The 13017-nt window shown below is 33.5% G+C and overlaps 1 protein-coding gene across 1 annotated transcript in view; it reads left to right on the plus strand.

Moving 5' to 3' along the window:
• The window catches only part of LOC104903073 (subtilisin-like protease SBT5.3), a 31387-nt gene that overhangs the window by 188 nt on the left and 18182 nt on the right, over window positions 1-13017 (plus strand). The window contains exons 2-6 of the mRNA XM_010691053.4: window positions 86-195; window positions 531-628; window positions 736-900; window positions 8530-8641; window positions 10413-10959. Of these exons, the coding sequence (XP_010689355.3) occupies window positions 86-195; window positions 531-628; window positions 736-900; window positions 8530-8641; window positions 10413-10959 (1032 nt within the window). The remainder of the gene's footprint in view (window positions 1-85; window positions 196-530; window positions 629-735; window positions 901-8529; window positions 8642-10412; window positions 10960-13017) is intronic.

Consider the following 13017-nt stretch of genomic DNA (forward strand, 5'->3'; position numbering starts at 1 on the left):
TCATTCATATACAAAATGAGCTCTTATTTCAATTAACTTTTGTAATTATTGGTTAACTTTTTTTTCTTTTTTTCCCGTACTGTAGTCGTCCTATGTAGTGTACATGGGAGCTCATTCCCATGGAGAAATGTCTCAATATGATTTGCATCAAGTCAAAGAATCACATTACGATCTCTTGGGATCCTTTCTTGGAAGGTACTTTCCTATTTATGCATACATAGACAATCACAACGATGATGATGTAGTAGTGAATTGAATAGTAAAGTCCAAACGTGTAAACTAACTCAATAAAAATCAGAGAAAAAAATAATAAGTCGACATTTTGAATGAATATAGAGACGAATCTAACAAAACTATTGTTTTGGTATTGGTAAAAATTTAATTGATATTGGATGAAAAAGTACTACATTATAATTTTAGATTAATAATACAAGTATACAACTACAATGACTTTAGACGGGTTTGAAAGATAGTACTAATAAATTTGGATGTTTTGGCTTTGATTTCCATTTGGTTATGTTTTCTAACAGCCACGACACTGCCAAGGACGCCATATTTTACTCCTACACAAGACATATCAATGGCTTTGCGGCTATTCTAGAGGAAGAGCTAGCATTAGAAATAGCAAGTTAGTATACACAACTTGCAAATTTTTTTATAGCTGTACAATTTTCTTCTATTTTCTCTGAAACTGCTGCTAACTTAACTGTTTTAATTTATTGTCGTGGCGTTCAGATCATCCCAATGTGGTCTCCGTATTTCAAAACAAGGGAAGAAAATTGCACACTACTCGATCTTGGAGTTTCCTAGGGCTCGAGACTGATGGAGAAATCTTTCCTTCTTCAGCCTGGGAAAAGGCAAGATATGGTGAAGACACAATTATTGCAAACCTTGACACTGGTTAGTGATTCTTTTTTGTTAATTTTCCAAGAAAAATGATAAAATCATTGATTATAGTTTAGCTAAAAATTCAACGCAACTGACAACTCTAAGTTAACTGAATATTCAACTGACAGCGGCCACAACTCTAGTTTGTCTGTTCCCATGATTAACATTTTTCGTGCATGGAATAACGAGTCCTTTGATCTAATATTGTCAGACTTTCATGGCTATGCTTGTAATATATATAAATTGTTCTTTCCTTGTTGAAATGTGGAAAGATGCGTGTGCTTTGTGATTTTCTTGTATTAAACTCTGCACACTCTTTCAAATTAAGATGAGGAGAGGTCATTAAAATTGAACCTAAATGTGTTGACTATTGTCCTATGATTTGTACAATACCAGTAGCAGTATACCACTGAAATAGTTTTATATATACTGTTTATAATGAGTTATAAAATTTTACCTAATAGTGATAAACCGTACCATAACGACAATAGAATAAAAATATAAAATACAAAAGATATGATAATTCTATCTTTTTCGATAAAAACTTTCTCTCGCTCCACCACTCATTTTATACGGTTGAGTCCGTTTTTGGAAAGACGGTCACAGGTTAGTCTTAACGTGAAACGGCTGATGTCATGCTGACATCACGCGTGTGCATCAAACCAGCTGTAGAATTAGTTAAACGCTTGCACCTATTAATTATGCTAGCCTTAAAAAGTATATTAGTTAAACGCTAGAGTATATTAGTTAAACGCTAGAATATATTAGTTACGTACTGGAGTATATTAGTTATATCATATATTCTAGATTATAATGCATTTTATTGACCATAACTTTAGTATCACACGTAAACATTCTTTCTTTCTTCTCTAATCCATCGAGACGCCCTAAAACCTGTATTGTTTTCCTCCTCCATTCCCTGCATACAACCTGCATTATATGTTTAATTTGGATGTAAGTAAAATATTGGAGCACGAGTTTGCAATGACAATGTCCACAAATGCTTACTTTATTTTTTCACCTGATAAGATGTTTATTATGTTTGAAGTGAAAGAAGAGTTTGACACATATTCATCACAAAGGGTAAAATATGATGCTCATTGTTAGATGATAACCACTTGCAAAAACTTTGAAGAAACAGATCAAATCACTTTTGATACCAAGAACTTAACTTTTCCATTTGAAAAAGTTGAACTTTTTATATGAAAACATAACTAGTACCTAAATGTTATTAATTACTAATTTATTCGTAATAGTTAAATAATATGAAGTAATAGTTATGCTGCTAGGGTTGTTGTATTCTCATGCCTTGAGAATCATGCACATGTGTTCAATCACAAAAATACTACATAAGTATATGTGCAAAAGGTAGATTAGATATGTAGAGAGGAAAGTGTGGAAAAGAAAAATGAATAGATAAACAAATGTAACCCCATGTCGATATGAAATCACGAGCAAATTAGGTCTACAATCTCATTATCAAAAGTCAGAATAATGAAGATGCAAGAAAGGCACTCCAAGAAGTTTACGAAATACTATTGCAATTATAAAAAAAATTAACTACAAAACCAATCGTAGAAGAACGATGCTCGTCAAGTATAACTACATTGGTTATTTTATACCCGTATGGTTCAAAAACAAAGAGAGGAAGTGCAAGAAAACTCATTTTGAGAAGACTAAAAAAATAAATTCAAAGAACCAAACTGAAATTGGTACAATAATTACTCCAAATGCTAGGTTATTTTAAGTTATTTTTTGAGGTTGTCTTTTGTATTTGACATTTTATATTTGTAAAAAGTTGTTTCTTCGTTTATATTAGAAACCAAATTAATGTTCAATTTATCTTAACTAATTATAAAACAACACTAAATAATGTATTGAATATGTTAACTAAAAATAATGGCAGTCTACATAAAGATTATTAGCTCTAAAGGCACTCCAAGAAGTATGGTGCTAAAATTATTAACTAATTCGCCAAAATATTATCGTGAGAATTTTGAGACGTTGTCCGTTTTGTAAAAAATATATATCTCTTGGGTTGGTCAGGCTCACGTAAAGACTAACGTGAGACTGTCTTTTTTAAGACTTTGTGTATACACTTACTTCAAACAAGGAGATTAAAAAACTGTAAAAAGATAAAAGATGGCTTGAAAATTTTTAAAACTAATATTGTATAAAATATACACAAGAAGTGCAAGTAATAATTTGGAAAATAATAAATGTAAGTTTTAAGACAATATTAATGCAGGATAGAGATATTGGTTTTAAAATTACTCAAATCTATCAACAATCAATTACTTCATTTATTTTAATACAAACAAAATATTTTGTCTTTTGTATTATTCATATAGTGTACTTCCTCCGTCCCATAATATAGTGCCTACTTTATTTTTGGTGGGTCAAACTTTAAAATCTTTGACCGAATATTCTCATTTGTATATATAAAAAAACATATCCATGTGGGATCTTGTTAGATTCGTCTCAATGTGTAGTTTCATAATATCAACTTTTTATATTTTTTTATTAATACGGAATTGAAGAGTTTAAAGGTCAAAGTTACGTCTAGGAGACCGTGTAAAAAAGAAACAAGCACTATATTATGGGACGGAGGGAGTAATATTTATTTAATTCATATATAAAACAATTGTTACTCGTACACGATATTACTTAATTATTAGCTATTACTAACATATAATTTATTTTATGTTTTAAAATATGTGTGTTGAACTTCTTAGACGAAGCCATCGAATTAGTTGGATCAACATCACTAATCATCCAAAATTGGTGTCCGTAAAATAGGTTAAACACATCAAATTCCATGTGAGAAAGGGTTGACGTCACCAAAGGGTAAGCTAGCCTTCTTTTCATATCCAAGATTTGAGGCTACGACTGATTGAGAAAGGGTGGACCAAAGGGTAACGAGTAGGCGTAGCGTAGTTTTCACTTCAGAATTCAGATTGAAAGTAGCTAACTACGCACGCACATAGCCACATATGCGTCAATATCAGCGTGCAAGCGCAAAACTTTAGCATCAACATCTATATCTTCTTGTGCAAATATGGGCGGTTGTGGGGGACGGTGTAAATGTGCGTTGCAGAATGTAGACTTTTGACTTCTTTACTCACAATGGTTTTCACCTTCAAGGAGTGGGCGAGAGAAGTAGAGAACCTTACTGCGTGCTTTGGTCCCAGAAAATTAACAAAGTACCTAGAGAGTAGAGACCAATTAAACTATGAAAGTATCCCAATTATAGCCTATCAATATCCGCGGTGCAGTAGTCTTTTGTCATTTTAGAAGGGTTTAGATTTTAAAGCAGCAGAAGATAACATATATTCCATGCTTTGGTCCCAAAAACTAGAGAAACCAGAAAAAGTATAACAATTTTAGCCCATCAATGTTTTTAACTTAGTGTATAAGATAAAACAAATTACTTCCTCCATCCCATAATACACATGACACTTATCAAAGCACGTAGTTTTAGATAATAAGTTGTTATTTGATTATCAATTGTTATTTTATTGAAAAAATAGATGCCATAAGAGTTAATAGTTAGTAAAAATAGCATTATTTTATTTTAAGGAGATAGAATGTGGGCCATGGTTGGAGTTGGTAGGTAATAAGAGTGGTATTATTTTATTTGGAAGAGAGAGAGCGTGAGTCAATAGTTAAAAGGGCGAATGATTAAAATAACAGTGAGTCATATCCCCAACTAGAAGTATAAAGAATATATATTATGGGACAAATAAAAAAGAAAAGTTTAAAGAGTATTATGGGACGAAGGGATTATAAAAAACGCAGGGGTTAAGTCGTTATAATTTTTGGGCACACAACTGTGAGTTTTATAATAAATATTTGAGTTACTATTTCGTGAACCTAATTAACGTGGATCAAAACTATCGATGTGACATAGTAACTTTTTTTATATGTAATAATCTTTTATAATCTACTATTACACTATCTACCATTATCTAACATAGTGACTGTTTCTTTTTCATATAATCACCCTTTTCTACACTAATTTATTATAGAGTTGTCAAAAACTGGGCCGACCCACGGGTAAACCTGCATGCGACCCAGACCCAACCTATTCCGAGAAGAGAGTGGTCGGTTGGGAAGCCAACCCATTCCGACCTAGCGTTCACCCGTGCCCAGTTTAACCCGTTCCCATAACGAAAATTTCAACATATATTGAAGGTTGTGTACCCAAAGGTACACATATATATATAAAAAAACCAAAATGTCTATATACATATATATATACAATAACAATACATACCAATGTACCTTATTTCTAATTTCGAAAAAATGTATATATATATATATATATATATATATATATACATACCAAATATATACCAAAATTTCCAGTTCAACAATGGAAAAAACTAAAATTAAAAAAAAAAAAAACGAAAAAATGACTTTAGAACCAAAAAAAAAAAATGAACAAAAATTTTAAAAAAACTAAATCTAACTAAAAAACTTAAATTACATAGACTAAACGAAAATTCCAAAAAAAAAAAAACGAACTAGATCTAACTAAAAACATAAAATACAGAAAATGAACAAAAATTATATATATAAAAAAACTAGATCTATAATTGCAAAAAAGCGAAAGAAAAAACATATATTACAATTTAACTATAATTGCAAAAACGAAAGAAAAAAAATGAAAGAAAAAAATCTAAAAAAAGAAAGAAAAAACGTAAAAAAACTAGATCTATATTTGCAAAAAAAAAAAAAAAACGAGATTAAGAACCCTAAAAGTTCACTAAAAGACTTGCCGGAAACGACGAAAATAGAGGGGATGCCAGTTTGCGCAGCTCGTGGCGAAAACGACGAGGAATTTCCAATTTGCGACGAAGCTTAAGAGACAGTGAACAACGAAAGAAATCCGGCGAGTTTTCAACGAACAACGAACGAGTTCCGGCGAGTTTTTCGAGAGAGAAATGCGGAAAAAGTAGAGGAGAGAGATTGAAGGCGAAGGGAAAACAGGAATTCAGAGGAGAAGGAGAGTTTTGAAGTTAAATAAATTAAAACTGAAAAAATATATATATGATGTTTCTTTGATTTAGTGAGATGATTATTGTTGTATTTTCTGTTAGAATATTGAGTTCAATTTTGTTAGATTGCTGATATTCAATTTTTATTTTTGTACAATTTATGATAGCTTTTCAATTTTCCCTACTGACGATCTTGTTTGATAGTTTTGTGTGACTTGCGCGTTCTTCATTCATAACAAAAGAAAATAGATAAAATTTCCCTATGGATTGTAACAACCGCAATCGTAGGTCAATCTATTGCTGCCGCTTTCTGACTACAACAACAAGTTCACCTAATAATGCGCCTTGATTTGTCGGGTGTCGAAATTTGCATTAATATGCCTTCGAAAATCTGCATCAATTTAATAGTATTCTACTAGTGTTTATTGTTCTATTTAACTATCTTGAAGTACATAATTTAGTTTATGTTATCCAATGTAGAATAAAAGTAACTCCAACATATCTGTATATAAGCTACAAGTTATCAATGTGAGTGTGTGCTACCTTTTATAGAGCTTGTTAAATACCGCCCTAGTTTCTCCAAGCATTGCCCTACTTGTTTTTAACATTTTGTTGTCCATACCTGACCCCTCCACCTCTTATTAACCTCACTCTCTGTTTCCCTCTAAAGCTTCACCACCATCCACCATCACTAATAACAGACCACCATGATTATCCTCTACTACTCATCCACTACATCATGATAAATAGACATTAATGTTACTAGGCAAAATTAACCTCAACATCACAAAATATGCGCGAGTACACCCGACACCATCAAATTTGGCAAGTAGCCAGAACACCCAAACTATTGGCCTGGGTGCATGCATGAATAACGTCAGAGCTAACTTTTCTTGCCTCGGCGGAGTATCCATTGTTAACTTTTTTGTCATTTACCCCTTTTTCTTTCATTTATCCTATTTTCGTTGATTAGAAGTATAAGTCACATGAACACGTATCGTAAACAGATAGTTTAGGGTTCATTTATGAAATTCATTGGTACCAGGCCAATAGTTTGTTGTGTTTTTGGCGACTAGTCAAAGTTGGTGGCACTCGGTGCACCCGCGCCATAATATGTAGTGTTGAGGCTAATTTTGCCATATTATTACTGTATTGAAGATTACAAATATTCACATTAGGGGTGTCCAATGGGATAATCCGATCCGGTCCCAATTTTCGTATATGCCAAGGAAAATTGGCAAATCTAGATTTGTATCCAATCTGAAAATTACATATATTCGATTTGTGGATCGGATCTGTCTTGATATTTGGTGATATAAGAATTTAACTCTGTAGTCTTACCAAACATATTAAACTAGTCACTAAATGGATTAAACTAGTCACTTACTGGGTTAAGAAATATCATCACTGAATAGATTAAACCGGTCACGAAATAGATTAAATTGGTTACTAGATAGATTAAGGGCATGTTCTCTTCGGCATAAAACAGCTGAACTGCACTGAACTGAACCGAACTAACTGATTAGAGCTGAACTGAACTGATTGGAGCTGATCTGAACTGAACTGAACTGAACTGCACTGAATTAAATTGAACTGAATTGAATTGAATTAAATTAAATTGAATTAAATTAAATTGAATGTAATACATATATAAATAATATTTAAACAATAATAATATGAATATTAAATAATAATTATAATGATAAGTAATAATAATAATGAATAATAATAATAATAGTATTTTGGATATTTTAAAATGATAGTTATAAATAAATAATATTAATAATCACAAATTAATAATAATAGTAATAAATGATAATAATGATAATTAATAATAATTATTTTATATTATCTGTATTAATATATTAATACTTGATGGTGATATATAATAACAATAATATCTAAGAAGTAACATAATATTACTATTTTAATAATTAGATTTAATAATATAATAATATTTAGTAATAAAAATAATGATTGGGTTGGACCGAAAAAATTACATCCTAAATCGTTTTGACGCGATATGATTGGTTTATGGGCTGCAAAACGTGGTTTTATTTGTGCTTTGACCTAAACCATGTTCTTCCTAATAATAATAGTAATAATAATGAGTAAAGCTATAATAAACAAAATAATATATAGAAACAACAACAACAACAACAACAACAGTAATAATAATAATAATAATAATAATAATAATAATAATAATAATAATAATAATAATAATAATAATAATAATAATAATAATAATAATAATAATAATAATAAGAGTAATTAGTAAAATAAATTATACCAACATAATAATAATATTTAACAAAAATGGTTATAAGAGAATGGAGTTGAACTGAACTGAACTGATTGGAGCTGAACTGAAATGAACTGAAGTGAACTGATTGAAGCTGAACTGAACTGAAAATAAGCTAGGGAGAACATGCCCTAAACTAGTCACTATATTAAAAAAAGGTGACATGTTCTCTTCTTAATATTGGGTTTGGGCCATGACTTATTTTAAACTAAAAGTAGACGGTCTCTTACAAGACCAACCACATCTTTTTTATGTAAAAATTTCATTGTTATTACGTTGCTCGCACCAGTATATTTTAACATCATAACTTTCCATATCAAAATGTGTGTCAATTAGGGGTCTGGCCGGAATCAAAGAGTTTTGGCGATGAAGGATTTGGACCAATCCAACCAAGATGGAAAGGAATCTGCCAAAATAACACTAGCGTTGGAGGATTCAAGTGCAACAGGTCTGTTTCATATCTCAACTCTACAAACATACTTTTGTCCTTCTCAATCATACCCATTTTAATTTTCTCGAGTTAATTACAATTGTCATTCCTTATCATCCTTACATATAAATAGATACCTCAATTATACGCTTTGTCAGTAAAAAAAATTAGTGATGGATAATATGGCCTTACTGTTAAGATAAAAATTTTAAACAAATTTTATTCCGATGGATATGGATAGCAGTACCCTGATTTATGACTTTAGTTCCCAATTCAATGCCACTTTATAAAAGTTCACTTACTTACAAAAGAGCTTTCGCGACGTGTGTCACAACTAGGAGTGTAACGAGTCGAACCGAGACCAAACATGCTCCGGCTCGGCTCGAAACTAGTAGAAGACAAGCTCGGCTCAAGTTCAAATCTCGACGAGCCTCCAATATTTGGGCTCCGCTCGAGCTCGATAAAACAAATTCCAAGATCGAGTCGAGGCTCGACTCGAAACTTAGTTTGAAAAAGTTGGACTTAAGCCTTATTACCACGTAGGCCCAAGTCAAGAACTAAAACTACACTTAGGCGGTAGACCCAACTGTCTAGGCCAAGTATGCCCAAGAAAGTAGGTGTTCACTCACCCACCATATGCTTTTATAACTTTGTTTTCCTCTTAGCATTACTAAAATTTCATTGTGAGGCTCCATGTTTTGTTTGAGTCATTCTACATATGTTTTTATAACTTGATATCCCTCTTAACATTGCTAAAATTTCAATGTGGGACTTCATGTTTTGTTTAAGAGAAAAACTCACCTTATATATTCTTTTATAACTTAGTTTCACTCTTAACTTCACTAAAGTTTCAGTGTGGGACTTCATGTTTTATTTAAAAAACTTCCAACCTTGTAACAACAAAACTCTAGTATTAGCTATTTATAAAGAATATAAGATTGATGCTTATTTTCTTAACCAATGTGAGACTTTAGTACCTAGTGGAGTACTATTTAAGATCCAAATTGAATTACATATTAAAATATAAATAGTAATGTAAATTTTATCGAATGTATTTATGATCTTTCAAGTTGAACTCTATTAGGCTAAGGCTCGACTCGTTAAGGTCTCGAATCGATCCCAAACTCAAATCGAGCCCCTCCAAGCTGAGCTTTGACCGAGCCGAATCCGAATAATTTACGAGCCGTCATGGGTCCTTAGCACCCCTAATCACAACAAAAGTAAATATTCGGACGATGGATATTTGTAATTTCACTTTCGCATAAACTTGGATTTTTTTACGTATTTAAAATATCTTACTGGGTGCAAGGAGCAACTCAATTTAGAGCCTATCGAATCTGCATCAAATAAAAATTTTATAGCAAGCCGAATGCACAACACCAACTATAGTAATGGGTGTGTACTAACGACACCTTGCTCGTCGAAGGCCATAAATTTTATTGGAGAGCTACACAATTTTAATTAGTTTTACTTTAATTTCAAAGGTAATCTAACTCTCTTTAATTTCAAACGTAATACTGATTGATGTTGTGGAATTCTCCCTACAATAATTCTTGCTGCTACCTCCACTTAAATTTTAATTGTCATACTGGCCGAATTTTTCTTTTTAAGATGGGTGATGCCATTGAAATTATTGATTATTTAAATTTTTTTATCACGAGTATTTTTTTCGACTACTTGTAAGAAATAATTTCATCTTTAGACCAACTTGTATCCTCCATTGATTCTCTTCTTTATAATAAACACCCCAAATGAGATCCATCAAATCATTTTTTTTGTTAAATTATAGGAAGCTAATAGGAGCGAGGTACTTCAACAAAGGATATCTTGCGGCATTATCAACAAGTAACTCCAGTCATACCACCACAATCAATAGCCCGCGTGACTACGATGGTCATGGCACTCACACCCTTTCTACAGCCGGCGGGTCATTCGTTCGAGATGCGAGTGTATTTGGGTTTGGGAAAGGGATAGCCAAAGGAGGGTCTCCTCGTGCGCGTGTTGCGACGTATAAGGTGTGTTGGCCCCCTATAAATGGTGATGAGTGTTACGATGCAGATGTTCTAGCGGCCTTTGATATGGCCATTGCTGATGGAGTTGATATCATCTCAGCATCAATAGGAGGAAACCCTTCCCCTTACTTTAACGACACTTTGGCTATTGGTTCTTTCCATGCTACCAAGAAAGGGATTCTTGTGGTGTGTTCTGCAGGTAATTCTGGTCCCATGGATGGAACTGTTGTAAATGTTTCTCCTTGGATTTTCACAGTTGGGGCTAGTACCATGGATCGTGAGTTCTCTGATTGGGTTCTACTTGGAAATGGAAAATATATAAAGGTCCATTTCTCAATAATCCTTATAATCATTTTTCTACACAAACATTACAATATACTTCCTCCATTATTCTTAATTACTTTCTTTTAGTATTCTAAATGTTTATAATATACTTGTTCTGTTTTGAATTAGTTGCAACAAAGGGAGTTTTACACTAATTATACACTCTCTTTTGACTAACTAATAATATGATTAATATGTAAAGTTAAACATAATCAAGTGAGATATGAATATATTTTCAAAATATCAACTTTTAATAATTTTTACTCCTTAAAAATAAAATATATTAATCGTTCGATTAAAGTTATATATGCATCGGGAAGCATGAAAATCCTAGTGTTACAAGTTGGAACTGGAGTAGTATATCTTATTGATTGATGATAAGAAGATGTAATAGACTAAATCTTAGGATTTTGGATGAAATACATATTTAGAGTAATGTCAAAAAACTTATTAAGAGACCTTTTCAAGAGAATTCTCTTTCCAGTCTTATTAGTTGATAAGGATTCAAAGGCTTTTGTTATAGATGAACCAATTGATCTGATTCTTATATGATGGGGTTAAAAAAAATTACGGATAAGAAATAGTTCCTCACGTGTATATGGTGCAATTTGTGGGTTTAGGCTTGACTCTTGAGTGTGACTCCAAGAGTCACTGAGCGAATAGGATCGGTTTATTTTCAAGTCTACGAAATGATGAATGATCCCTCCCTAATACACCTCTGAAACAAAAACCCTAGCCGTTCTTTTTTTCTCTCAAACCCCTCACCCTCGCGAAACCTAGCGCCGCAATAACCCAACAGGGGCTCGACGACTGCCTGCGCCGCTTCGGCACGGTGGCCGTCGAGCCCCTCTCCCCCTGTTTTTTTCCCTTCTTGCTCATAGTTGATGTCTAAATAGTTGATGTCTAAATAGTGTTTTGAAGCGGACTTAGTTGACGTTTTGTGGTTGTCCTCTGGTTTCTTTGGTGGTGGCGCAGTGGTCTAGCCTCGCCGTCGTTGTCGTGTCTGATTCCCCACCCTTGTTTTGTCCTCCTTCCAGGTTTGTCGTGCTTTACCTTAGGTTTTCACCCCCCCTCCCTTGCTTCCTGGCGTCCAGTCCTCCCCTCCCCGTTCCCCTGGTTTAGTTTTAGGTGGTTTATTGGTTTGGGCTTCCCCTTCCCGTTCCCCGGTTCTCAAGTTTAGTATCCCCTCCCCTGTTCCCCTGTCCTAGCTAGTGTTCAGTTAGTTAGCTCTCAGATTCCCCTTCCCAATCCCCTGTTTTGAAGTGCAATCAGTCATAGTATCCCCTTCCCCGTCCCCCCTTGTGTTTGTTGTTGTCTGCTTGGTGAGGTTGTCAAGGAAGCAGTTGTTAGGTACGTGAAGTGTAAAGTCGACGTGTAGTTTTTGAAGGTTGGACGGTATCTTTGCCGGCGTGGTTTATGAGTCTGTTACGCTGTTTCGTTTATATTACCGGTTTTAGCTGTAGTTTAGTATTAATGGATTCCTGTTTCAATTATGCTTATGTAAGGGTTCCACTATTGGGTTTGGTGAGAGGAAAATGTCGTATGAGAAGTGTTGTGGTTCGATCTGTTGGCTTAGAGATTGTCAGATTGGATCTTAGGGTGAATTTCTTCGTTGGAATTCGTCCTCGGTTCATGTGATGACCCTCAGGATCATCACAGTTCAAAAATGCATCTTATGGGAGGCCCTCCAATTTATGTTGGGGCAAGTTACGACCTCCACCCATTTTGAGTTTCAGTCTCGTGAGATGAAACTATGGAAACCCTCTCAGAAGGGTCAGAAGTCACCAAAGGACGTGACTTCATTGTTACTACAATCACTAGAATCCCAGGTAGCTATTTTCGTTCAAGGGCCTTGGGATTTATTGTCTACAAGGCATCAACGTCTACTAGATGAGTTGCGGCACTCCTTATCGGGATATCGTCTCGGTTTTGTCTTTCAACATGTTTCCTCTCATATTGGGTCTTGTTCAAGACATCCAACCCATCCTTCTTCAAGATTACATTGGACAGGACTTGTAGTCGCTTGTTTTTGTTTCATAGCGTCTGTAAGAGCAAATT

The sequence above is a fragment of the Beta vulgaris genome, chromosome 9 (assembly GCF_026745355.1).
Source record: "Beta vulgaris subsp. vulgaris cultivar EL10 chromosome 9, EL10.2, whole genome shotgun sequence".
NCBI lineage: Eukaryota > Viridiplantae > Streptophyta > Magnoliopsida > Caryophyllales > Amaranthaceae > Beta > Beta vulgaris.